The 24,695-nt window shown below is 40.1% G+C and overlaps 1 protein-coding gene across 17 annotated transcripts in view; it reads left to right on the forward strand.

Annotated features, from left to right (window-relative positions):
- MARK3 (microtubule affinity regulating kinase 3) overlaps nucleotides 1–24,695 on the forward strand; it is a 92,384-nt gene that overhangs the window by 58,306 nt on the left and 9,383 nt on the right. For 14 of the 17 annotated variants that reach the window (XM_032482741.1, XM_032482744.1, XM_032482742.1 and 11 more), the window contains 9 exons: nucleotides 3,199–3,269; nucleotides 7,267–7,323; nucleotides 9,835–10,071; nucleotides 10,263–10,382; nucleotides 10,644–10,743; nucleotides 11,056–11,168; nucleotides 11,652–11,805; nucleotides 16,068–16,285; nucleotides 19,102–19,205. In XM_032482741.1, coding sequence (XP_032338632.1) covers nucleotides 3,199–3,269; nucleotides 7,267–7,323; nucleotides 9,835–10,071; nucleotides 10,263–10,382; nucleotides 10,644–10,743; nucleotides 11,056–11,168; nucleotides 11,652–11,805; nucleotides 16,068–16,285; nucleotides 19,102–19,205 — 1,174 coding nt within the window. The remainder of the gene's footprint in view (nucleotides 1–3,198; nucleotides 3,270–7,266; nucleotides 7,324–9,834; nucleotides 10,072–10,262; nucleotides 10,383–10,643; nucleotides 10,744–11,055; nucleotides 11,169–11,651; nucleotides 11,806–16,067; nucleotides 16,286–19,101; nucleotides 19,206–24,695) is intronic. The other 3 variants (XM_032482745.1, XM_032482748.1, XM_032482750.1) reach the window with 1 other exon arrangement.

A 24,695-nucleotide genomic window follows, 5' to 3' on the forward strand; every position in this document is an offset into this window, starting at 1 on the left:
CCTCTCATGAATGGTCAGTCAGTGGTGGCTTTCTGTTCCCATCTATTTTAGGTACCAGGGTCACAGAGATTTCTCTACAGGGGATGTCAAATACATCTGAGAAGTATCCCTCCAGAAAGAGGATGGGCTTTGGGAAAGGCAGCCATGGAGTCAGCCTAGCCAGTGCCCCTCATTCATTGATTGTGTGACCTTGTAAGTTACATGTCTCTGAGCTTCAGTGGACATGGTAACACAGCTCTCCTTTGAAGGCTCAGCGCCACTGCTCAGCATCAGAACAGCACTAATCAGTAGGTGATGGTGGTTTATTGGCTTGGGCCATTTGTTTTAATCAGTTCAACAAAGCGCTATCCATCTCCAGGACAGCTGTTTTATCATTAATACATTTGCCATTTTGAATGACAAAAATTTCATTAAATTCTTTACCTACTCCTCCCCAGCCTAGTATGTTTCAATATGGTAGAATCATAGAATTTTTTTTCTTTCCCTTGGCTGCCTTGGAAGCTCAAACTCTGTTTTGCATTAAATTGGGGTTTTCCAGTGTGATTAAGGGGTGCTACAAGTCCCAGTTTAGCATTGAGAGGCCAACCTTTCTGGAGGTGAGGGGCTCCAGAGGGAGCAGTGTGTGCTAAGGATCCGAGTAGGGGAGGGGCTTCTCAAAGGTCATGTCCTGGGGTTTGAAGTGAAGTACCTGCTACCCTTCTCTGCTGATGGCTGCAGGGCTCCATGCCTCCACCCAAGAGATAAAGGCAGATTTGAGGCTTGAAAATCCTGTGAAAGGGAAACACTGGGCTTAGCTGAGAACCTGGAGGAGAGCTGAGGCTTCATGCTCAGTGCTCCATGCTTCCAGCCCACTCACTTCTGGGGACATCAGTCCCTCCTTCCCACAGATTGCTGGCTCCTGACTGGGCTGCTGGGCCTCACTGAGCAGGAGGCCGTAGGTCTCCCGCGTTACATCCTGGTACACACACACCACCCCCCTCCAGGGAGAAATGCATGGCCACATCCACGAACCTCACGGCCCTTGGGCTGCTTCCCCTAGTTTGCCTGGGCCGGGCCTCCCGGGGAACATCCACCACCAAGAGAGGAACCAGAGGCGGCACCATGGGAAGCCATCCTGAGAATCATAGAATTTTAGAATTGGAAACAATCTTAGAAATTATCTAGGCCAACTGCCTAATTTTTACAGATAAACTATAAAGCTCTGAAAGGTTGTTCTGTGCCAGTGGTTTCTTCACTAGTTACGGCAGGACCTGAACTAGGACCAAAGGCTGTCTGTACTGTCCTGTCTGGTGTCCTTTGATCAGCCGCATGGGCCCTGACCTGGGTGGGGAGAGCCACTGTTTGCTGGTTTTGCTCCTAATAAATAATAGCCTTTAGAGGTGTTTAATTCAGCCACTAATCTGAGCACTAATACATTTTTAATAAGGGGGGAGATCTGAGCTGAATTCCTGATTTATAACTTAGTAATTGGGAGTGTGACTTTATGGTTCCAAAATCTCTTAAGAGGTTTATATTGCATCAGAATTTATAAAAGTATTTTAAAATTATATTGACAGATTTGAACTTTATCTGTGTTACTCTACAACTACTGGGTGAATCCTTAATTTTTTTTTTTTTGAGTCAAAACTGTTCAGTATGACATGCACACATCTTTGTTTTCACTTTTTAACCACTTGTTTTGACATAATATACTTTTCTGCAAATAGAAAGGTCATTGTCTTAGAAAATGCTGACATTTTACTGAGCTGATGTTTAACTTTATAATTCATCATAGTTAAATGAATTGTGTAATGTAAATTAACAATATGTAATTCCTATTAAAAGATAATTATACAATCATTGATACCTGAAAATGTTTATACCCATTTATTATTTTAAAATTTATTCAGAGTTAGGGCTAAAAGTTTAAGTCAGATATTAATGTACAGTTCAGAATATCTTTTTCTCAAAAATATTTAAGGTCTAAAACTAAGCTTTTCTAAAGTATCAAAATGTTTTAATTGAATGTTGTCATTAAGCTGATGGAAGTATTCATTTGTATGTAGCAGGTGTGATTCTTTCCCGAACACATTTTATATCTAATTTGCTAAATTAGTACTCTTTTCTGTTGACTTCAGAGGTGTATCCTTATTCCAAATTCATAAGCAGTTGGCAATACTAATAAATTCGTTGAAGTGTCACTTCTCTTCCCTGACAGATTAATACCTTACAAACTGCCACCTAGATGTCCACCAGCAAGTTACTCGGCTTTACCTTTATTTTACACTGTGTCCTGAATCCCCCCCAACTTCCTTGTCACCACCGAGGCTGGTTCCCGGTCCCTTCCCCAGCCCTAAGGCTCTTCGCAGCCAGAGTGATCCTTTTAAGAGGTCATTTCATGTCCTCTGCCTCTCCTCTCTCAGAGCAAAGCCTGCAGACTCTCATGCTCTCAGGAGGTCTCCTACCCATCTCTCTGCTCATTCCCCGCCCCCCTTTCCGTTGTTCACGCTTCTTCGGCCTCGTGGGCTCCTTGCTCTTTTCTCTGTCTGGAATCTGTCTCCCAGATAACTACACTGTTCGTTCCCTCGCAGAAGTCAGCACAGTCCTGACCCACACAGACACACTTCCTGTTTCTTCCCCTGACTCTTCTCCCAGTGTTTCTTATCTGGTACGCTATATTGCGTTTGTTTGTTTATTGTCTGTCTCCCCTACTAGAATGTAAACTCCATGAGGAAAAGGACTTTGCTTTGTTCACTGCTGTATTTCTCCGGGGCCTAGAACATTTCTCAGCAGTTAGTAGGCACTCATTATTGGTTGAATGAATGAGTGAATATATTCAGGAAATGCTCTTTTGGTCATAATCCTATAGTGAAGACATCTTTTAAAACAAGTGACTTATCCATTTTAACTTCCAATTTTCATTGCTAAGTTTTTATTAAAGCATCTGGAAACATAACCTTTAAAAAATAAAAGTTATATAATTTAAACGTATGAGAATTTAATTTTAAGGCTTTTCTCCAGCTTAAAAGGTTTTATGAATAAACTTTGCCCATAGTTAAGGCTAACTTAGTTCAAATTCTATGTATTCCTGTTTATCTTAATACTTACATTTAAAAATTAAAACAAGAGCATTACTAAAAGTGAAACGTTAACCAGTTTATGGGACAGTTAATGCTCCAAAGTAGAATTTCTGCTTACTTTCATTTCTCTCAATTATAGGTGAAGTGTTTGACTATTTGGTTGCACATGGAAGAATGAAGGAAAAAGAAGCAAGAGCTAAATTTAGACAGGTATGGATTAATGCACCTTTAGTTTATTGATCTAATAACATTATCTAACTTAAACCCTGAAGCAAACAAGTGCTTGCCTTTTTAAACGGTTTGTAGGGTACGTTGTCTGGAGCAGGGGTTGGCCATTTAGTTCAACAGAAATTTATTAATTTATTTAGTGCTTTCATGCCTAAGGCACTGTGCTAGAGGCAGCCATGGGTTCTATTTCTAGGTTTGTAATTGGGATTTTAGTCTCATTCTTAACCTTAGTGTTTGACAGTTGAGCCTTAAAAAACGAGAGAACCTTTCAAACACCTGTGATTGCATTAATTAAAACCATTTCCAATTTTTTAGCAAAAAGAATGTCACAATCCAAAACAATCATTATTAATTTTGTCTTACATAAGGTAAAACCAAACGGAACTTAACCTATAAATTAATGGCTTACCTTCTTCTTTGTCGTTACCCCCATTCCTTAAAGAGACACTCATTTTAATAAGCAAGTTTTAAGCATAAAGGTGACTTAACTCTTCTGCTTTTATTAATAATGATTACTGTTTATTAATTGATCATTACCTACTAAATACGGAGATAAGTGCTTTATCTGGATTAATGTATTTCTTGCAGCAGCCTTGTTTGTAAGGAGTATTATGCCCATTTGCTCAAGATAAGGAAACTGACTCACAGGAAGATTAAATAATTTGCCCAAAATTTGATGCCAGGCAAATAGCAGATCTATCATTGATTCAGACCCAGATTCCCTGACTCCAAAACTAAAATTCTTAATCATCGTGATGTGCAGGAATCTGCAAACTCTTTCTGTAAAGTTCCAGATAGCAAATATTTTAGGCTTTGTAGGCATGCAGCCTGTTGCAACTATTTAATGCTCCTGCTGTAGCATAGAGGCGGCTGCAGATGATATCTGAATGAATACGCTCGCGTGACTGTGTTCCAGCAATACTTCACGCAGAGAAGCAGGTGTGGGCCAGACTGCACATACAGGCCATAATGTGGAAGGGAAGGAACAAGTACTTTATTACTTTTAAATTAACACTGTACTTAAATATCAGTACAGGCTCATTTCTCTCAGAACCCTTAAATTTTTTTAGTCACATGAAAGGTTGTGTAGGTAGAGGTATGATAGACGTCTTTAAAGGTTTCACAGTATCTGGAAAGGCAAGTTTATTTCAAGATTTCTCTTTACAGTTGCCTCTTCTGACTTGCTTAATCTAGTGTTTACAGTTAAGGACTTACTTATACACTTCTCGACTTCTGCTATTTGCTGTTGCTTAAATTTAATTTAAAGCTTAAGAAATACTGGTGGTACTTTGAATTAAACCTGTTAAATACCAAAGTTGAAGCTGCCTTTGACTGTCATTTAACTTCCCTGACCCTGTTTTTCTAGCTATGAAAAGAGGAAGTTATGCTTGATGAATTCTGACATTCTTTCCAGTTCTGATAAGACTGTTCTGTGGTCTATGGAAGGAAGCTCAAATTTCTCTCTATTACAGAACAAGTCTGTTTGGCCCTTTCCATAACTGTACTCTTAATTTTTATACATTGGCCACCTAATAAGCCAAGATTTTTTTGCCTCATAAAACTTAAATTCCTCACCACTCAGATGAATCTGACTGGCAAACGTTTATGCAAATCGGATTTATTGACTGTGAGGAAAAGGCTAGTGCTGGCTGGCAACAGCAGGTTTGAGCCTGGACCTTCTCCAGGGAAGCAGTTTATTGCTTAAACCTGTGACCCCTACCCTCTTGCAGCACTACCCATCCCCCAGGTGGGAGTCCACTTGTCAGAGGGACTTGGACAGTTGTCACTCAGATTTTTATTTTAAACTCCCTGCAGAAATTTTGGAGCATTTGATAAACCTGTTAGTTGGTCCAAGAAAGATAGTTTATGTACTTTAACAATTAATAACTTGGTTTACAGTACTTAGAATTAATGCAGTCTTTTCTCCTTGCTATAGTATTTCCTTAAGACAGCTCATTTAAACCTGGAAGGGTCAAGTATGATATTGGTGCTTCTGCTTTTCTCCGTTTCTAATTGCCATGCTTTCCAAAAGTTTATAAGTCATCATTACTTAGACTCAATAAAAAGCTTTCCTGTTTATACCAGAGAGGAAGGTGTGCCACACACCAGGTACACTACGCGTGAGCTGTTTTCTGTCCAGAATAGGCCGTTCTTTCCGTAGTGATCAGCAGATGATTTTTCCTCTTCCCACTCCCTTCACCACTCTCATCCTGGTTATTGCATATGCTGTTTTAATTTTTTTTGGCTGAGCTCTTGTTCTTTTCAAAGAAAGAGAATAGATTCCTGGCTCCATCTTCTTGCCTCACTTCTTCCATGGTGGCTTGCTAATGTTGCTGCCTCCGTTCTTTCTTGTATGACTGGAAATGAATTAGGCTTGCGTTCATGTTGTAACCTAGAAAACATCGAGGTTCTCAGCCTTATTTAGAAATAACCTCTTTTAGCTTAAAAGCAAAATGCAAAAAAGCAATTGAAAGTTGAGTATGTTCAGGTAATTGTAGCATTAGGTTAGCTTTGAGCTGTTTGGAAGTAAAAGAAGAGAAATTCTCTTTGAGAAAGGGTAGGAAATTATCAAATCTGATTCAAAAGCAGAATTTGAAAATAACCTACAAGAGAAATCTTAATATGCAGGGAAAAAAACAGGGAAAATTGAATCAGGCAGAAAATAAAATTTTCCTGTGTCTTAGGGAAACAAATCTATTTCACTTTCCCAGTTTTCAAGAGGACAAAATAGAACAGTGTAATTGGTGTCCAAAGTGATAGATGCTCTGAAACCTGTATTTTGATTTTGGAATTTGTGTACCTCTAGTTGGCGATTACGAATGGGTCTGATTGATCTTTTGAATATTCACTTTATAAAGTATGAAACTGCTCGGTGACACCCTAATTTTGGCATCACCCCACCCTACCCCCAGCCCAGCTGCTCCTTACTGCTTTTTCTGAACCAAAATATCAACTATTAGAACAGTCCTTTCTAAGTTTTTATGCCCAGTGTAATTAGGTGAGTGTTGCTTACAACTAAAAGTTGATGGTGACTTGGAAAAACAAGCAGTATTTTTGTTATAACCCCAGTTTTGTGTATATGTAATTATATATATATTTAAATACACATGCATCATGCCAAAGAAAAGACTAGAAGCAAATACACCAAAATAACAAGAGATACTATCTCTATTTGGTGGTTATACAAGCATATTCTTGTATATGCTTTTCTGTTTTTCCTAAAATTTCTATAAGCATATAAAACTTTTATAATTAGAATAGGATACTTTAAAAAATGCCTAGTAAGTGTGAAATTTCAGCAGAGCGGTTATTTAACTGTGCTAATCACAGGCATAATCCAAGTTGAGTAAATGGAAGCATACGGTGTGCTGCAAGCAAGGGGTCCTCGCTCATGGAGCAAGTAGCAGTCTTCACGCTGTGTCGTTTGTGTCCACTACAGCACTCATTCTCCCATCTTAAGGAGGGGAAACTGGTCCTCAGAGAAGTGAAGTCACTATTGCTGTCCTTGACCCCACATCAGCCAGAAGGAAGAGAGCATTGCAGGGAGCAAGCTGACCAACCTAGAAGACAGTGGGCATGGGCAGTCTGCAGCTGCCAGCTGGGTGGGGAGAGGCTGCACCAGAGCCTTCTGCTCCTGGGCCCAGGCAGCCAAAGTCCTCTGGATGCCAATGACTCGTTGAGTCCTGGCACCACATTCAGAAATAACTGGAATGCCAGGGGACAGGGCCCGAGAAGAGACTTTCCAGTTAAAACTGGAGAGAATAGGAAGAACACCTTCACCTTTCTCTTCTTGCTCTCACCCCACCTGGCATTTCTCCAAACTGGAAAGTTCAGAGCATGAGAAAATTGTATTTAGAGACGCACACAGACATTGAAGTGCCCACTGCGTACTTTGCATGTGTGAATGTTGACAAAGTATTTTCATCTTAATTGTGAATCTGCACCATTGATGACTCACAACCTTGCATCTCCTGTCCAGATAGTGTCTGCAGTCCAGTACTGCCACCAGAAGCGGATCGTTCACAGAGACCTCAAGGTGAGTCACAGTGCCCCTACTAGTGTCTCCTTTGCTTGCTTGTGTTCCGTTCTCCTGGCGGTTATGACACAGATGACGTACAGATTGGATTGTGTTGTTAGTATGGGAAAAAAAACCCTAAAATATATTTTACATTTCAGTTAGGGTAGCCATAGTTGGTCTCTGGAGAAAAATCATATCACTAAACAGTTGGGGTCCTTTAAAAATGTACACTCTCTCAGACAGCGTCCTCAGTGCTACCTGGCACCCTTTTTCTCCTGTTACAACAGTGGCCATTTGAGACCCACTTCACAGGTCTCCACCTCTTCTCTCTCTCCTAGCACACAAAAGGGTTTCCTATTTCACAGAGAAAATAGAAACACCAAGCAGGCCCTCAAACTTAGCTGCACCTGCATTCACCCTTCACCTTCCAGAATTTTCCTCGTGTTACAAGACAGCGGAGCGCCTCTGCTGACCCTGCCTCTGTGTTCTGTGTCCTACGTCCTCTAGGGACTGCTTCACTCTGTTTCTTCCTATCTCATGGTTTTTTGGCGTTTTTTGTTTGTTTTTAAATTTTTTTAGTTGAAGTACAGTCAGGTTACAATGTTGTGTCAACTTCTGGTGTGCAGCATAATGTTTCAGTCATTCATATACATATATTCAATTTCATATCCTCGTTCATTATAGGTTACTGCAAGATAGTGAATGCAGTTCCCAAGTCTTGTTTCTTCACCTTCTCTCTCTGTTGGCTTCTCACTAGCAGCCCTTTAAAAACATGCTCAAGTCTGTACCATCTTTTATCAAAAAACCTCCTCACCCTAACTCTCCTTCCATATACCCTCTTCTCTTCTCACCTTCTCAGCCATTATTTCTCCAACATTGTCTAGATTCTCTCTTAACTTGGTACTCACTCCTCTTTCTCCTCACGTAATTGTTACCGATTTGCTTGTTCTCTGCTCACCAACCCTTGCTGCGTTCATATCCACTCTAGTAGCTGCAGTGGCTGGAAGACCCCGAATCTATTTCTGCAGCCAAAGCTCTCTTCTAGGATGTAGTATCCAGCTGACAGAAGGACACCTTCACCTGAGCATCCCTCAGGCAGCTCAGGTTCAGGATGTTTACAGCCTACACTCCTCCTTCCTAAACTTGAACTTATATTTCTCATTGTGATGACTGATGTCCCTCAGGTCCCTGCCTCCCCTTTGCTCTTCTGTTCACTTAGTCCCCATGTCCTGTTCCTGCTGTTCCCTGAGCATCACTAGAGCTCGCCCTTGTCTCTCCCCATTTGCACCATCCTAGTGCAGACCGCAGCATCTCATACTTGATTACTACTCTAGCCTTTTGCCTGGTCTTCCCTGCTTCCAATTTTCTCTCTTTCTTCCGTGTCTGTTTCCTACACTGCAACCAGAATGGCCTTTAAAAACACAAATAAGATTGTCCTTTCCGTGCCTGAATGACTTTTCAGTGGCTTCCCGTCACCCTTAGGTGAAAAACCCAAACTTTCTGACTATAGGCCACTTGGCTGGCCCTTTGTAATTCAGCCATGGCCACGTCCCCAGCCATCTCTCTCTGCACCTCTCTCCCACACTCTGTCTTTCAGTTTCTTGAGCAAAGCATGTACTGTCTCACCGTCTGGGTTTTAGACTGTTTATTTTGCCTGAAATACCTTCTTGTCAATACACCCACTACGACCAACTAAACCTCCAGGCAGCAACTTCAGTTTCAGCCTCTTTAGGAAACCATACCGTACCTTCCAGTGCCTGGCCCATGGCTCCCTACTCCTCCTCTGTCACAGCACTTAGGCCAAAGAGTATAGCTGCTTATTTTTCTGCCTCTCCCCTGCTAAATTGTGAGCTCCTGGAGGGCAAGACTCAATCTGTCTGTGTATCAAGACACTAACACAGAACACCTGATACGTGATTGCCACATGGTAAATGGTTGTTTAAACAAATAAAAATGGCTTCGACCTTTGTCTTCAGTCAAGTTTAGGATTCTCCCCTCCTCAGTACTAGCCATTGTATAGCTTATTTAGCATTGTTCATGAAATGTGGCTCTCTGCTTAAAGCAAGTATCCATTTTTTAAAAGCCCCTTATTATTAACTGGAAAAGCTATTTAAAGGTTTGTGTGTGTGTGTGTGTATGGACATTTGCTATTTAAATTAGTGCTAGAATTGATCTATAGAGTCAGACCTCTGTGTCCCCAGGTTCTGCCTCTGTGGCTGAGGCAAGCCGATGGTGCCACACCATTGTGTATAGTGATGGATTTTGATGTCAGTGAGGGTGTCTTGGAATCAGTCCCCTGCGAAGACTGAGGGACAGCTGAACCTTGTATCTGTCTTTGGTTGTTAATGCTAAAAAATTAAGAGTTGTGACTTACCTCCTATTTTTTCCTCTAGAAAAAATGTTTTCTTATTCATTAGGATATATTAACTTTATACCATTATAAAAAGCTTTTATGAAATGCCTAATTCTATCACAGTTCTAATTATATTTTGGTTAAATTTCATTTTTGTCTTGATGTTTTCCCTCTAGGCTGAAAATCTATTGTTAGATGCTGATATGAACATTAAAATAGCTGACTTTGGTTTTAGCAATGAATTTACTGTTGGCAGTAAACTGGATACGTTTTGTGGCAGTCCTCCATATGCAGCCCCAGAGCTCTTCCAGGGCAAGAAATATGATGGGCCGGAAGTGGACGTGTGGAGCCTGGGTGTCATCCTTTACACTCTGGTCAGCGGGTCACTCCCCTTTGACGGACAGAACCTGAAGGTATAAGAAGCAGTTGTGTCCAGGTTCTTCAGAAAGCTAAAAGGATTTTATGAAATGATAAGAGTTAATATTCTAACGCTTTATCAGCGTATCAGCAATTCAGTATCAAGGGGTTTCACTGGGGTTTTCTGAGTTCTCTTTTAACCTAAAAGTTGACTCACTAGTTTTCTTTGCTCTCTACCTCCCCAAAGGAACTGAGAGAGAGAGTGTTGAGAGGGAAGTACAGAATCCCTTTCTACATGTCTACAGACTGTGAAAACCTTCTCAAACGTTTCCTGGTGCTAAATCCGATAAAACGAGGCACTCTAGAGGTAATCACATTAGTGGAAATACGGAACAACTGTGGGGAGTCTTTAAAGTATTTTTAGAACTGTGGTTTGTGTGGCATATTGAATACTATCCTGGGGCTTTTTACGCAAGATGGAGGTTTTGTTTACTTGTTTGTTTGTTTGTTTGTTTGTTTAATTATCCCTTGAGCCATAATGGATGAAGTACTGAAAATAAATTTTCCTGAATATTGTGATTATCAGAATGTTTTATTTTGTGCTGCTAATGAACAGTTCACCTTTCAGCAAATCATGAAGGACAGGTGGATCAATGCAGGGCACGAGGAAGATGAGCTTAAGCCATTTGTTGAACCAGAACTGGACATCTCAGACCAGAAAAGAATAGGTAATTACTCTGTGCCTGCCTGCTTGTGTGTGCAAGTAACATCTTTCTGTTTTGATTGATGTATATGCCTAAAGCGGGAATAATGGAAAGTCAGGCGTAAGATACATGAATCAGCTTGTCTGTTCTGTCATATTTAGGGGTTTACCTGCAGTTTCCTGTAATAGCTTTCAGTAACTCAGGAACAAGCCAACTGCCATTTATGTTAGAAAATGTGTGATCTTTTGTGTCAAATAAAGGAAATTATTTTACCCTGTAACAGAATGATTTCTTAACCAAACAAAACACATGAACTGTATGATGCCCTTCTTTTAGATATTATGGTGGGAATGGGATATTCACAAGAAGAAATTCAAGAATCTCTTAGTAAGATGAAATATGATGAAATCACAGCTACGTATTTGTTGTTGGGGAGAAAATCTTCAGAGGTAAGAATAATCAGAAAAACCTGAAATAACCTTTATGTAAATTTTCAGCTCATGTAAACTCTTAGTTTTTTTATTAATTTACCTGGAAATAACAAATCTAACTTCTATGACCATTTTGAACTATTTTAACTTTAAGATAATAACCTTCATAGGGGATATTATCACAAACTTGGCTTTCATCAAGTTAACCTATAATCATTAATAGCTTTAAAATTATGTAAAATCAGGGGAAGTAAACAGAGCATTTTTAGTTTTTTGCAAAAGCCTGGAGAGAAGGACATAACTACCTGTAAGCTGTGTGTGTGTTTCCAGCAGTCAGAAAGAAACTTCTGCCTGAGTTTAGGGTTGTCATTTTTGTCCATTGTGATTCTTTTCTCTGAGTGAACTATTTATAAGGGTTTGTGTGTTCCGAGAAATGTAGTTTCCTGATAAACCATTTGGGCTCGTGTTGTGGTTTGCTCTGTTTTTCTCATTTTCTCTTAGCTGGATGCTAGTGACTCCAGTTCTAGCAGCAATCTCTCACTTGCTAAGGTTAGGCCAAGCAGTGACCTCAACAACAGTACCGGCCAGTCTCCTCACCACAAAGTGCAGAGAAGTGTTTCTTCAAGTCAGAAGCAGAGGCGGTACAGTGACCATGGTAAGTAAGTCTGAGACCATTCCAGTGTGTTCTTTTGGCATCTCCTGTATACCCGAGGCCTCCTAACTTTGGGACGCATCCTTTTGCCTTTGGCCTACTGGGGTTGGAGATTGCACGCTTTCCCTTCTTGGTTGTTTTATAGCAGTCCCGTAGGTGCTAACATGATTATCTCAAGGCTCTGATCTCCTTGGTACATTCAGTGGCTGGGTGGAATCCTTAGCCACATGTGACTGTTGAGTGCTTAAACTGAGAAATGATTTTCAGTTTTGTTTAAGATTAATTTATAAAGCCACATGTGGCCAGTGGCTGCCATATTGGACAGCATGGCCCTGGAAAATGTATAGTACCCCAGTTTTGCCTTACTTGGTTTAAATTTTTGACCTGTGTCATTCTCTCAACACTCCAGCTGTTGATGTATCTAAATACCCTCACTCATAAAAAATTTTCACCACAGCAGTGAATCTTTAAGGAGACTCAGGACCCTAAAGGGTATACTTACCAACAACCAGTAATTCTACTTCCAAGGCAGCCCCATGTGTTGGAATCCAGAGACTCGAGCATCTATGTGTTTATTCACATACTTTTTTAAGCTTTATTACTTTTTTTAAAGCTTACTTTTTTATTATTATTTCTTAGGGGGAGGTAATTTGGTTTGCTTATTTATTTTTAGAGGAGGGACTGGGGATTGAAGCCAGGACCCTGTGCATGCTAAGCATGCACTCTACCACTTGAGCCACACCCTCCCCACTATTCACATATTATTATTATTTTTAATTTCAGCATGCAGGAACTAAATCTCTGTTGGCCTGGTCCTAACTTTTAAAACTACAGACTCACCTGGAACACCCACTCATCTCTAGTTCAGTTCATTTCCCTTCTCTGGGCTTTGTCCTGCTCCACCCTTTCACCTGGAGACTTGGCATATAGAACTGCACAGAGTATTCCAGACGTCTACAGCTTTGAGTTTATACCAAAGTGAAGGCACTTTGCTCACTTTCCATTTCTCTTCCTGCTGATGATGCCTCTCTGTATGGTTTGGGCTGAAGCAGCACATTGTACTGACATTGTCAGTGAACTGCCCACATGTCTGCTATTCTAGAGTAAAACTGAGAGTTCAGAACCCTTTCTGATGCCAGGATTAGTAGAGACGGCATTTGTAAACCAAGTGCTGGTCTGGGTCTCTGTTTCTTGTGTTCATATGTAGTTGCTAACAAGGAGGGGTTCTCAGTGCCTGTGTATTGCAGAGCAATCAGTGAAATGCCTATGCGTTGTTCTAAACCAACCAGTTTAAAGGGACTTGTTCCTGAATCCTGGAAAGAAACCTGGTAATGGAGTTTTCTCTTATCTCTAGTGACTGCCTTAATAAGTTAATTCTTCTTTAAGCACAGAATCCATCTGGATTGGTCATGCCTTTTTTCCCCAGCTCAGAAAATTTTAGAGCTAAAAAGAGCCCACCAAACTCATTTTTATCAGTAGGGAAATAGGTCAAGAGAGCTCACCAGTTCTCCCGAGGTTACGTGGAAGTGGGAATGCCTGAGGTGGAACCCACGCCTTGGGCTCTGCCCACTAACCACCCGTTACCTCCTGTAGTAGTGCTTTTGTAATAATAATCAGCCTTCTTGGAGCCTCTGATATTAAAAAGGAGTTCATCAACAAGTTTATACTATATAGCACAGGGAACTATGTTCAATATCTTATAGTAACGTATGGTTAAAAAGAATATGAAAATGAATATATGTATGTTCCTATATGACTGAAGTATTGTGCTGTACACCAGAAATTGACACAACATTGTAAACTGACTATACTTCAATAAAAATATATTTTTTTAAAGTTCATAAAGGAATATTTCCAGAAATTCTGTATATAGAAAAATCACTCAGTTCCGCATTCTTTTTTATTCTTTATGGGGATGAAGATAGTGATCAGGGAAAGAAAACCATGAAGATTTGATTATGCCTCTGGCACTGTTCTTTTAAGTGCAGAAAATGGGATAGGTTTCAAATAATGACATCTAGTGAAGCACATTCACTTGGTACCACGTGAAGGAGACCAGCCTGTAACTAGACCAGTTTTAAGCTTGCCCTCCCCTCCCCATCTCTGCCCTTGTTCCCTACCCCTAGGTGCCGATGATTCACACATACCTGCTTCTGTAAAATCACAACTTAATTTTTTTGCTTCTTAATTTGGGTCCCATGTGTGAACCCCCGTATGTGTGTGCCTTTTTTTTTTTTTTTTTCCAGGAAGAGTGATCATCAGATTTTCAAGAGGTTTTTTACTTAAAAAAAAAGAAAGCATTACTGGTCTATCAGTCAGTAAATGGTATTGGGGAGGTTTGGTGGTGACAAGGAAAAAGAACTGCATTCATTTCTCACATCTTATACAAGGTTGGATTCCAGTTGGAATGAAGAAAATATTAAAAAAATGAAACCAGAAAGATACTAAAAGAAAACATGCAAAAAGCAAAGATAATTTGCTTTGTAATTTGGACTAGTGAAGATCTTTTTAACTATAGCCCCAAACACTAAAAACCATGAAAGAAAAGACTTAGCAGATTTGACTACATAAAAGTCACATTTTTGTGTGATACATCCACACCATGAAACACTGCTCAGCAATAAAAAGGAACAAATTGTGGATAAATGCAATTTGGATGGATCTCAAGGGAATTATGCTGAGAAGGGGGAAAAAAATCTCAAGAGTATTTTGATTCAGTTCATATAACATTTTTGAAATGATAGAATTACAGAAATGGAAAAGAGGTTGACGATTTCCAGGTTTAGGGAAGGGGGTTGAGGTGGAAGAGGTGGCTGTGGCTGTGAAAGGGTGGCTGTGAAAGGGTGGCTGGGAGATCCTTGAGGTAGAACTGTTCTGTCTACTGGTGGTGGTCCTGTGAGTCTGCACATGTGATTAAAATATGCACATGTGTAAATGATACAAGTAGACCTGGAGCTCAGTGGATTGTATCAATATCTGTTTCTATTCACAATCTCGAGTCTTAAAAAATTTTGAATTTTCTAAGTAGAATTAATATTTTAAAACAAAACAATAGTAACACTGAAGGTTCAGAATGTCATTAGATGACTCATGATACTGAGAGGAAAGATAAGTATTAAGGGTAGCATCATGCTGTACTTGGCTAATTCTTTGTTTATGTTAAAATTGACAAATTGAGAACTTAATTGTTCTCCCCCTATAAATAAAAGCAAACTCTTGTTTACTTTTAATTCTGTTTCAAATAGATTTACCATTTAGATTTTTGTCCAAGAAGTAGCTTTACTGCACCTCACCCCATTCACTTTTCTAAATTCTTTTTGAGGGGAGGGGCAGTAATTAGATTTGTTTGTTTATCTGTTTATTAATGGACGTACTGGGGATTGAACCCAGGACCTTGTGCATGCCAGGCACGCACTCTACCGCTGAGCTATACCCTACCCCCACCCCATTCACTTTTTAATAGACCTAAAATACAAAGTCTTTTCTACCATAGAATAAATGATGAGCTTTCAGTGCCATTCCTTGAGATTACCACTGGGCATCATATATAATGAACATATTAGTTATCTTATTCATCTCCAAAATTCTTTTGAACTCCTTATCTCCTGTGTCATCAGAGTCTCTAGATGATTTATCGCAGGACATCAGTCAGTTGCCCACCTGGAATGTCACCGGGAGCATCCACCCACTTCCTCACTGTCATTTATATGAGGAACATGCTTTCCTCCACTAGTACTGCCTTTCCCTGTGTACTCAAATTCCTGTTTATCTAGAAGATAGAGTGCTTAAAAAAAAAAAAAAAGCCAAAATAAAACTTCAAACAGAAATGGCCTGTAAATCTGTACTGTTCTGTTCCAAAAGGTGAGGGTATCTCTTGTACAAAGAAGGATGTGATTCACTCAGATGTACTAGGTGAAGCAGTTCATTCTGCATAATGTGTGCATCAGGTTAGTTTGATTAGTTATCTGTATGGTAACAGCCCCAAAGATGTTTTGAAAGGACAACTGTATAAACTTATTAACTTAAAAAAAAAAAAAGAAGACTCAAAAAAGGTAGAAAGTTAGGGACTGATAAGTGAAATTTTAAAGTTGAACTCATTGTGTAGCAAAAACATTATACCTGAATGGGAAACATTTTAAAGAATTTTACTGTGTTATATTTTCTTAGATGAATAGAAATCTTGGGTCACCTTATAGAATATTTCTTTTCGCAGAATAAAATGTGAAACAATATTCTGACTTTTAAAAGTCAACTCTTTGTTTTAGCTGGACCAGCTATTCCTTCAGTTGTGGCATATCCAAAAAGGAGTCAGACCAGCACTGCAGATAGTGACCTCAAAGAAGATGGAATTCCCTCCAGGAAACCAAGCAGCAGTGCTATTGGAGGAAAGGGAATTGCTCCAGCCAGTCCCATGCTTGGGAATGCAAGTAATCCCAATAAGGCAGATATTCCTGAACGTAAGAAAAGCTCCACTGTGCCTAGTGTAAGTATTGTTGAACTGTATAGCATGGGTAGGGTTACAGGGTTGAAATGGTCTAGACATTTGGCGCCTGTGTTCTGCCCAGTATGGCCTACCCGATGGGCCGCCGTGCCCAGTCTCAGCCGGTGGAGATCACCTGCTGCGTTGAAGGTATTTCTTGTTGAGCCGCTTCCCATTAGATGAGTGGCCAGGTCCTTTTTGCCAAGGGCTGTTTCTGGTTATTCTGTAAACATCTGCTAAGGTTTAGATTCTCTCTGGTGCTGAAAGATGGAAAGACCTCATGGTATAACAGGAAAGAAATAAAACCAAATGGTGATGGTGCAGACTAATGACCCCAAACAGAAGGCTAGCAGAGTCTGCACAGGGCACTGTGAAGTCTGACTGCCAGGGACGTGGTGTTTGCACTGCATCTCAAAGGGCTCTTTGAAAAGATACAGAACGTTGCTTGAGTCCTCACCATGTGCCAGGGACCATGCTGAGTGCTTTTCCATGTATTAACTCAATGTTAATGTGAAGAAATTGAAGAAAAGTTGAGTCCATCTCTTAATTGCTGCTCTTAAAAAAATCTCCCCAGTGAGTAGGTAGTATTTGTTAAATTGAAATTGTTCAGTTTCAGAAACTTTTCTGTGGATTCTCTCTGACCTACCATAGTAATTATTACACTTAGCACTCCAAACGTAATTTTAAAAAGAATTTGCAGAGAATGAACAATTTTAAGCATATTTTGTAGTCATATTTTCCCCTAAAAGTTAACAGTGACAGAGCCTTTCCTCTTCCCCAAAGAAACCCCAGAGTGAGGCATCCGTATGGAAGTTGTGCCGCTCTCTTTGTCTGTTTCTCGGGATGAGGCTTATAAAGGAGCCCAGAGGGTTTTGTCTGCCCCATTCTCTGACCTTATGCTTTACCAGAGTAAACCCTGTGTGGAAAGGTTCTTTATTTTGGCCTCCCGAGGCTGTAAAATTGAATCGTCGTTCCATAGCCCTGCAGTTTAAATTCAGCCTCCAACTTTTGTTGACAGTTACCAGAGGGAGGAAAGGACCTTGTTCCCTGCCTTCACAACTTCCATCTCTGTCTACTCATCTACCCACTCCCCCTTTGAAAATATGTCCTGAGCATTATCGGTCATTTGTATTTGATTATTTATAAAGGAAAAAAGTAATGTTATTATAATTTTCTCCCATTAGTCTTCAGTTTCCCTGTACATGATCTGCTCATGCTGTATTAAAGGTGGCCACTTTTGTCTTTGTTTAAAAATTGATGTTATCTGGTAAGTTTTTACTTATGACTTTGGTTCCTTGCTTTTTAATTTTTAAAGTACTAGCTTTTTAAAAGTTGATGTGAAATTCATAACATATAATCAACCATTTGAAGCATACTATTCAGTGGCATCTGATACATTCACAATGTTGTGCAATCTCCACCTCTCCCTAGTTCCCAAACACCTCAGAAGAACACCCTGTACTCATTAATTAATTACCCCAATGCTCCCTTCCCCAGCCCCTGGCAACCACTCATCTGCTTCCTCTCCCAGTGGATTTGCCTGTTCTGGATATTTCATATAAATGGACTCATGCAAGCCTTTTGTGACTGGCTTCTTTCACTCAGCATATTTTCGAGGTTCATCTAAGTCGTTGCTTTTTATGTGCCAGTTCGTTTACCTGTTTATCCGTTGATGGACATTTAGATTGTTCCTACTTTTTGGTTACGATGAATAATGTTGCTATAAATGTTTGTGTACAAGTTTCTGTGTGGATTTATGTTTTCATTTCTCTTGGATATATACTTAGGAATGAAATTGCTGGGTCGTATGGTAATTCTGTGTTTTAACTTTTTGAGGCACCACCAAACTTTTCTACCAGAGCAGCACCATTTTACATCCCTACTATATCTGAGCCCGCATTTCTCCCAGTCTTTTCCAGTACTTGTTATTTCCTGGTTTTGTTTGTTTCAGCTGTCCAAGTGGGTGTGAAGTGGTACCTCCTTGTGGCTTTGATTTCCATTTCCTAAATGACCAGTAGCTGTCAGCATCTTTTCATGTGCTTATTGACCATTCGTATGCCTTCTTTGGAAAAGTGTTCATTCAAGTCCTTTGCCCATTTTTAAATTGGGTTGTCATCTTGTAGTTGAGTTGTAAGCTTCTCTACATAGTCTGGATATTAACCCTTAACCAAATACAGGGTTTGCAGACATCTTCTCTATTCTGTGGGTTCTCTTTTCACATTCTTGATAGTGTTCTTTGATACACAAAAGTTTCTAATTTTGATTAAGTCCAATTTGTCTTGTTTTCCTTTTTGTTACTCCTGCTTTTTGTGTGTCATGTGTATGAATCTCTTGTCAAATCCAAGGTCATGCAGATTTACCCTGTTTTCCCTAATAGTTTTATAGCTTTAACTCTAATATTTACATCTTTTTAATTTTTATTATTTTTATTTGTATATTTACTTCATATTTATAATCCTTCCTTTTTAATTTTTTTAGTTTGAAAGTATTAGCTTTTAAAAATAGTGGATCTCTCTCTCTTCCTGCTTTGCTTTAAATAATCCATGAGTTGTTGCTCTGTGGATTATTACAGCGAGCTTTTCAAAGTCACTCTACCATAGCCGTTTTTCATTATTGCAGAAGTAATGGAGGGTGGGAAAGAGGGTAAAAGTGGCTGCCTTCGCCTCTGTTCTGTTGGCCAGTACTGCTGATATTTTAGTGTAGGTTTGTTGAAAGACTGAGTATTCATGTTTATTTAAATGAGAGGGGTCCTATTGTACTACACTTACTAAATAGTTTTAAGATGAAAATACCCCTCCCACTTTTTTTTTTTTTAATAGAGTAATTCAGCATCTGGTGGAATGACGCGGCGGAATACTTACGTCTGCAGTGAAAGAACTACAGCTGACAGGCATTCAGTAATTCAGAACGGCAAAGAAAGCAGGTATGAAATTCTACCTGATTTCAAGAAAATTTGTTTTTCCCAAGAGAAATGGAAGGATGTTATTTACTTCTCAGTTTTTATGATCAAAATTCACATAACGGTGGTAAGTGTTCTCTAATGGTAAGTTAAATTTGAATGCAGATTTTTAGTGAGCTCCTACAATTCCAAGTTCTTCTCATTGTCTTGAGTTTATCCTCCTGGCCAGCTGTGTGATGACTGAATGAGTTGAGTTAAACCAGGGAGCTTTTCCAGAGGAAATAGATAGTAACCTTACAGTTTAATTGTAGAATTATGAACAGGGAAATGGAGATTATTTTGTGCCCATGAATAACTTGAACAGTGTCGAAGGGGAAAAGATAAGGACCTGAGGCAGGGAGCCGGCCTCTGGAGGACACAGAGCATGAGGTGGGTGGGTGAGTTTTCAGTTGCAGGCCAGCAGTGTGCTGAAGGGGCCGGGGGACAAGTGGTAACATAGTCTTCACTTTACTAGATGCACTTGAGAATCCCAGAGAAGTGGAGAATGCAGTCTTCCAAGTGATTTTAATCTGGTAGAGAAGCAATCATATTGGATAAGCGTGATTTAAAATACTAACAAAGTAATATGTCAGTAACGAGTCAGATTATGCAAACAACTTTCCTGGGGTTACAAAGTAAGAAAGAAATAGTCAGAAAAGTAGGATTAAGTAGGTCCAGAAAGCATGGAGTAGAACTAAGTTTGGAGAGAGAGAAAAAAATGTTGGATTGGTAAAGTAGTTAAATATATTCTATATAGACAAACTTCCCAAACTAGGATGGATTTTCCTTTGTTTTTTTTGGAAGAGTAGTATAAAACTAAATTCAGAGTGGTGAGATAAAGTCAAAGTGAGTAGATGAGGTTCTAGAGTAGAAATCCATAAAATAAATTCATCTTTCATTGTCCCCTGGCCTCTGAACTTGAACATTGTCTGGTCATGTCACACTCCCATGTCTGGCATCAAAACTTTCTTTCCTTTTTTTTCTGAAGTTTACTTTTTGAAACTGCATTGTAAGGTTTGCTTCCTTTAGCTGTCGTTAGTCAGATGAAACGTTTGATCATTAACTTCTGTAACAGCCCAAACAAAGATTCTTCTTCCCTCCTTCATCCTTAAAACCAGACTATTTTATCATTCTTCCTTCTTCCACAGACCACTTACATTTGAGTTGATATGAAGGTGAAAAGCTTGTTATGTGAGATTATGTTTATTTTTCAGTGACTTTTTAAAAATATTTACATTCCAGTATTCTGTCTTCTGAATACTATGTGTGTGCTTGTTTTAACATTGTCTTTTTCATTATGATCAAAAACTGCCAATAACTTGAGTATATCAGTTGGGCTAGATAGCTTAGAAATTAATGATTGGTTGTTTTTTTTTTTTTAAGTAGTCTATTCTTTGGTAAATTTTCTTTTATTACAGTTATATTCTCAAATAAAATTTCTTCTAGTTCAAAGTGATTGAATAGAAGATACCAGCAGAAGACTTAATTAGACAGAAGTTTCTGTTATGGATTTTAGTCTGTAGAACTGGGGTGATGTTTCATGACCCTTCTGTTTACAAATTCTTCAAAATTGTTGAACTGTTCTGTCATATTCCTTTTAAACTTTAGAATGTGCAATTCTCTGAGGTGCAGAGTCAGACTTCTTAAAAGGCTGGTCAGACCAAGGTCTGTCTGCCCCCTGGTTTTTGGTTTGTGTGTGTGCACATGCTCCTCTAATTCCCCTCTCCTACATTGTTCAGTTCACTCTTCAGAAACAATTTTAAGAATTGTCTAATATCTTTGGAGTCTTACCTGCCTGTGTTCTATCTGCAGACATCCTCAGTGGGGCTGCTGCCTCCTCACCTCGGCCTGGACCTCACTGCTTATGTTGGCATCAGTTACTCAAATGCTTTGCTTGTGATAGTGTGGTCTTTATCTTTAATCAAACAGAGCCTCCAGCCACACAAGATGGGGCCCAAAATTTTAATAACACCTGGATTTTCTTACTCTTTCTTAAGAATGAGTTGAAAAATTGTGGGAAAATACGGAGATTTGAATGCCAAAGTAATGGTCATATTTTTTACTTTCAGTTAAGGCAGGCACTAAATATGACAACTTTCTCATGCTGAAAATAGATATTTGAGTCATAAATTAGATGCACTGAACTTCTCTGTACACAGATGACTTTTTTGGCAGCAGATTGTTACTTTTTCCTCTCCCATATGTATGTGTTATTCCTTGACTAAAATACTGGTGAGCTACAGGATGCCTGGATTTGTGTTAACTTCTGAAAGAAGGACATTAATTTCCATTTTAGCCTTCAGTATGTTGGACTTTTTTTCTTATACACATGTACGTTTTTATATACATTCTTATATACATGTGTATAAGAAAAAAAGTCCAGCATTCTGAAGGCTAAAATGGAAAATTCCAACATGAGAATGATCGTGCCTAATAAAAGCTGTGTGGGTTTTATCACAGTTAACACATGAATCTTTTGGATTCTATTTTTAATTCTGCTTTTCCCCAGTCACTGAGTATGCTTTGAATCAGTAACCATGTTCTGATATGGGATACATGTCATATCAAACAAATTGAAAACACTTTTCCTTTAATAACCATAAGGGTATCAGAGTGAAAAAAAAAAAGATTATCAGACATAAATACAAAGCAGGAAGATTAGTAGGAACTTCATACAACTTGAATTCTAAGAAACACGGTTGCTGTTTCTGTAAGTTAAGGTATAAAAAATGATTCTTCCTCGGACCCAGAACTACTAGAAATGTAATGCAGCTACTGTTTTTGTTTATGGAGATTGTTGTGAGGTAGTCTGTGAAATGTATAACCGTCATCTTTACCACTTTTCTGGGGGAAGTTCTGTCTGGCTTTCACAACAACCAACTTGATGCAGCCCATTGTAATGTTGTGTTGTCTGTTGTAAGTAGAACTTTTGTGAGTTTGTACAAACTTGAAATTCAGCAAAGATTTATTGAATTTATTGTTTCTTAAATCAAGGTAGTAGGCCTGCTTTTAGAAGTCAAAAAAACACATCTGTTTTGTTATTGGCTTTGTAGAACTCTTAATGTGACATGATTAAATTTCTAAAGAAGTTGTTCACTAAGTTGCCTTTAAGATTATGTCCCAAATGAAATAATTTATGCTGAAAATACGAGTTTACACTTCCTTTTTAGGATTGGCTCTGACTTTCGGGGAGTTAGTTTTTCGTGGCAGGGTGTCTGTCCACACAGTCGCCCGGGGCTTCTGTGCCCTGTGGGTCAGAGCGGCACTGCCCAAGGGGCGGCAGGCCTCACTGGGGCAGGTGGAGCGTCTGCTTGCTTGGTGCGCTGGCTACGAGCCCCCTCCTCCGCGGATTGGGACATTGATAGTCTCCAGGGAAGATGCCACATATCCCCTGCCTCCTCTTCTTCCCCTGCTTTCTTAATGCTTCCATTGATCCTAGCTGCTAATTTGGGTAAGAGAATGTTAGCAGCTGGTTGGGAGCAATGAAGTGTGTTGACCCTTGACCTGCTCTGAACACACAGCAGAGCACAAGATAGTTGTGCTTACTCGGAACTTGTTAAAGATCAGTAAAATTGTGTCTGTGTGCAAGTGTGTCTGCATATGCATAATGGAAACAACAAAGCGTTTCTTCAGATTGTTCCATCAGTGAGGAACCCAAATAAATGTAAATTCAAAAGGGCATCTGTGAACTCCTGTCACTAAAAGTCCAGGGGTAGAGTGAGGGTCTGTCTCACAGTCCTGCTTCTGCAGGACTTACACGTTGGGCTCCGCAACGTCGGCCCTAACGTCTTCCCACACTCAGCTCTCCTCAGACAGAAGCCCTGGGGTCGTCTTCTCGGTCTGTGCGGGTCTGGCCCTGACCATGTGCCCACCTCTAAATCCGTCACCGGCCAGGCTGGCTGGAGAAGCCTGGCGTGGACTCCACAACACCTAGAGACCAGCAACCTGTTTCTGCCAAAGCAGGATTCGAGTGTTGTTTACCACAGGAAGAGTGTCAGAAGCACAAACGTGAATCTGTGTGTAATCTCTATGAGGCACTTGTTTCCAGTTCTGTGACTGTATTAGAGACATTCTCCCAAGTCAGAGGGCAGAACTGTCAAACAGAAATGCAGAGCCAAGCAGATCTTCTTGAGCAATTTAGTGTGAAGACCTGTCTCCATCATTTTGGGACTGTTAGGATTCCAGTGGCTCATTCCATTAACTTACCTTACCAGTTAGGAGAACATTTATTGAGGACCTGCTCTCCCTGAGGCGTACCGCTGACACCGGGGATGTGTTGATGAGATTGTAGGTGGTGTTTTCAGGGCGCACAAGCAGGCAGGAGTCACCGCAGTCCAGTGTGGTGTGCAGTGGCAAGTGCCTGCAATGAGCACACGGAAGGGAAGGGTGACTCCTGATGGGAGCGGGAACCAGTGAAGCGTTTGTGGAGGGGGTTGCATTTGGATGAAAGCAGAAAGATGCCAGCTCTCCAGACACTGAGAATAGCACCTGCAAAAGCTCTCTGACCTGATGCACCCTCTCAGGAGGGCCAGAAAGCCGAGTTCCAGGAGGTAACAATAGACAGTAAAGAGAGGGGGCAGGGCAAGCTGTGGATGCCTGAGGATGCGACTTGGTTGCCAGGGTGAGGAGTTTGAACTTTATCGTGAAGACACAGTGTGTGTTTGCAAGTTGATAAGCAGATGAGTGCCTCGGTCAGGTTTGCATTTTAGACAGTTCACAGCTGTATGGTGGATAGACTGGAAGCTGTGAGATTGGAGGCCAGGAGACCAGTGAAGACAGGTGACTGGGGAACCAGCCCTGTGAGAGAGATGAAGCTTTGCACTAAGACCTTCAGAGTAGAAGTGGGGAGGACCCGGCTCACCAGAGCTTTGTTAGGGAGTTGACACCAACATGGTGTCCCGGTTGCTCTGCATTTGGGGCATGAAGGAAAGAACCTGATGGTTTCTAAGTTTCAGGCTTTGAAAGGATTTCTGCAGAAAGACACTGAAAGGGTGTGGTCAGAATTCTAAATCCCTGATTCTCCTTAAAGGAAAGAAACTGCCCCTTGGGAATTCCAAGGACATGATGTCCGAGCTGGAATCGAGGACAGGGGACAGATTTGTTCGGTAGCTGTCTGCCAGGTGAAGCTGCAGCCTTAAGCTTTTTCACCACTCTGTCACTCTTTCTCTGTCTGTAGACATTTAATTTGCTCTTACTAGTTTTCCCACTTTGAAAAATGGGTCTCTTTTGACTCCCTGGGTACTGTGAATTGTTTATAAAAAAGTGAATGGCCTTTGAGTAAGAAGGTTCTCAATTATAGTTGAGCAACATAGGATACTTTGACAAATACAGCTAGTTACTGCTTTACCCATAATTTTACTAGTTCATTTACAGCACGTCAGTGTGCTTTGGGAACAGTTCGAGAGCACCGTTTGCTCATAGTATTATAGATTCATTTACCACTTCCATTTGAATAGAGACTTCTCTTTTAGAATA

This window comes from Camelus ferus, chromosome 6 (genome assembly GCF_009834535.1).
Source record: "Camelus ferus isolate YT-003-E chromosome 6, BCGSAC_Cfer_1.0, whole genome shotgun sequence".
NCBI lineage: Eukaryota > Metazoa > Chordata > Mammalia > Artiodactyla > Camelidae > Camelus > Camelus ferus.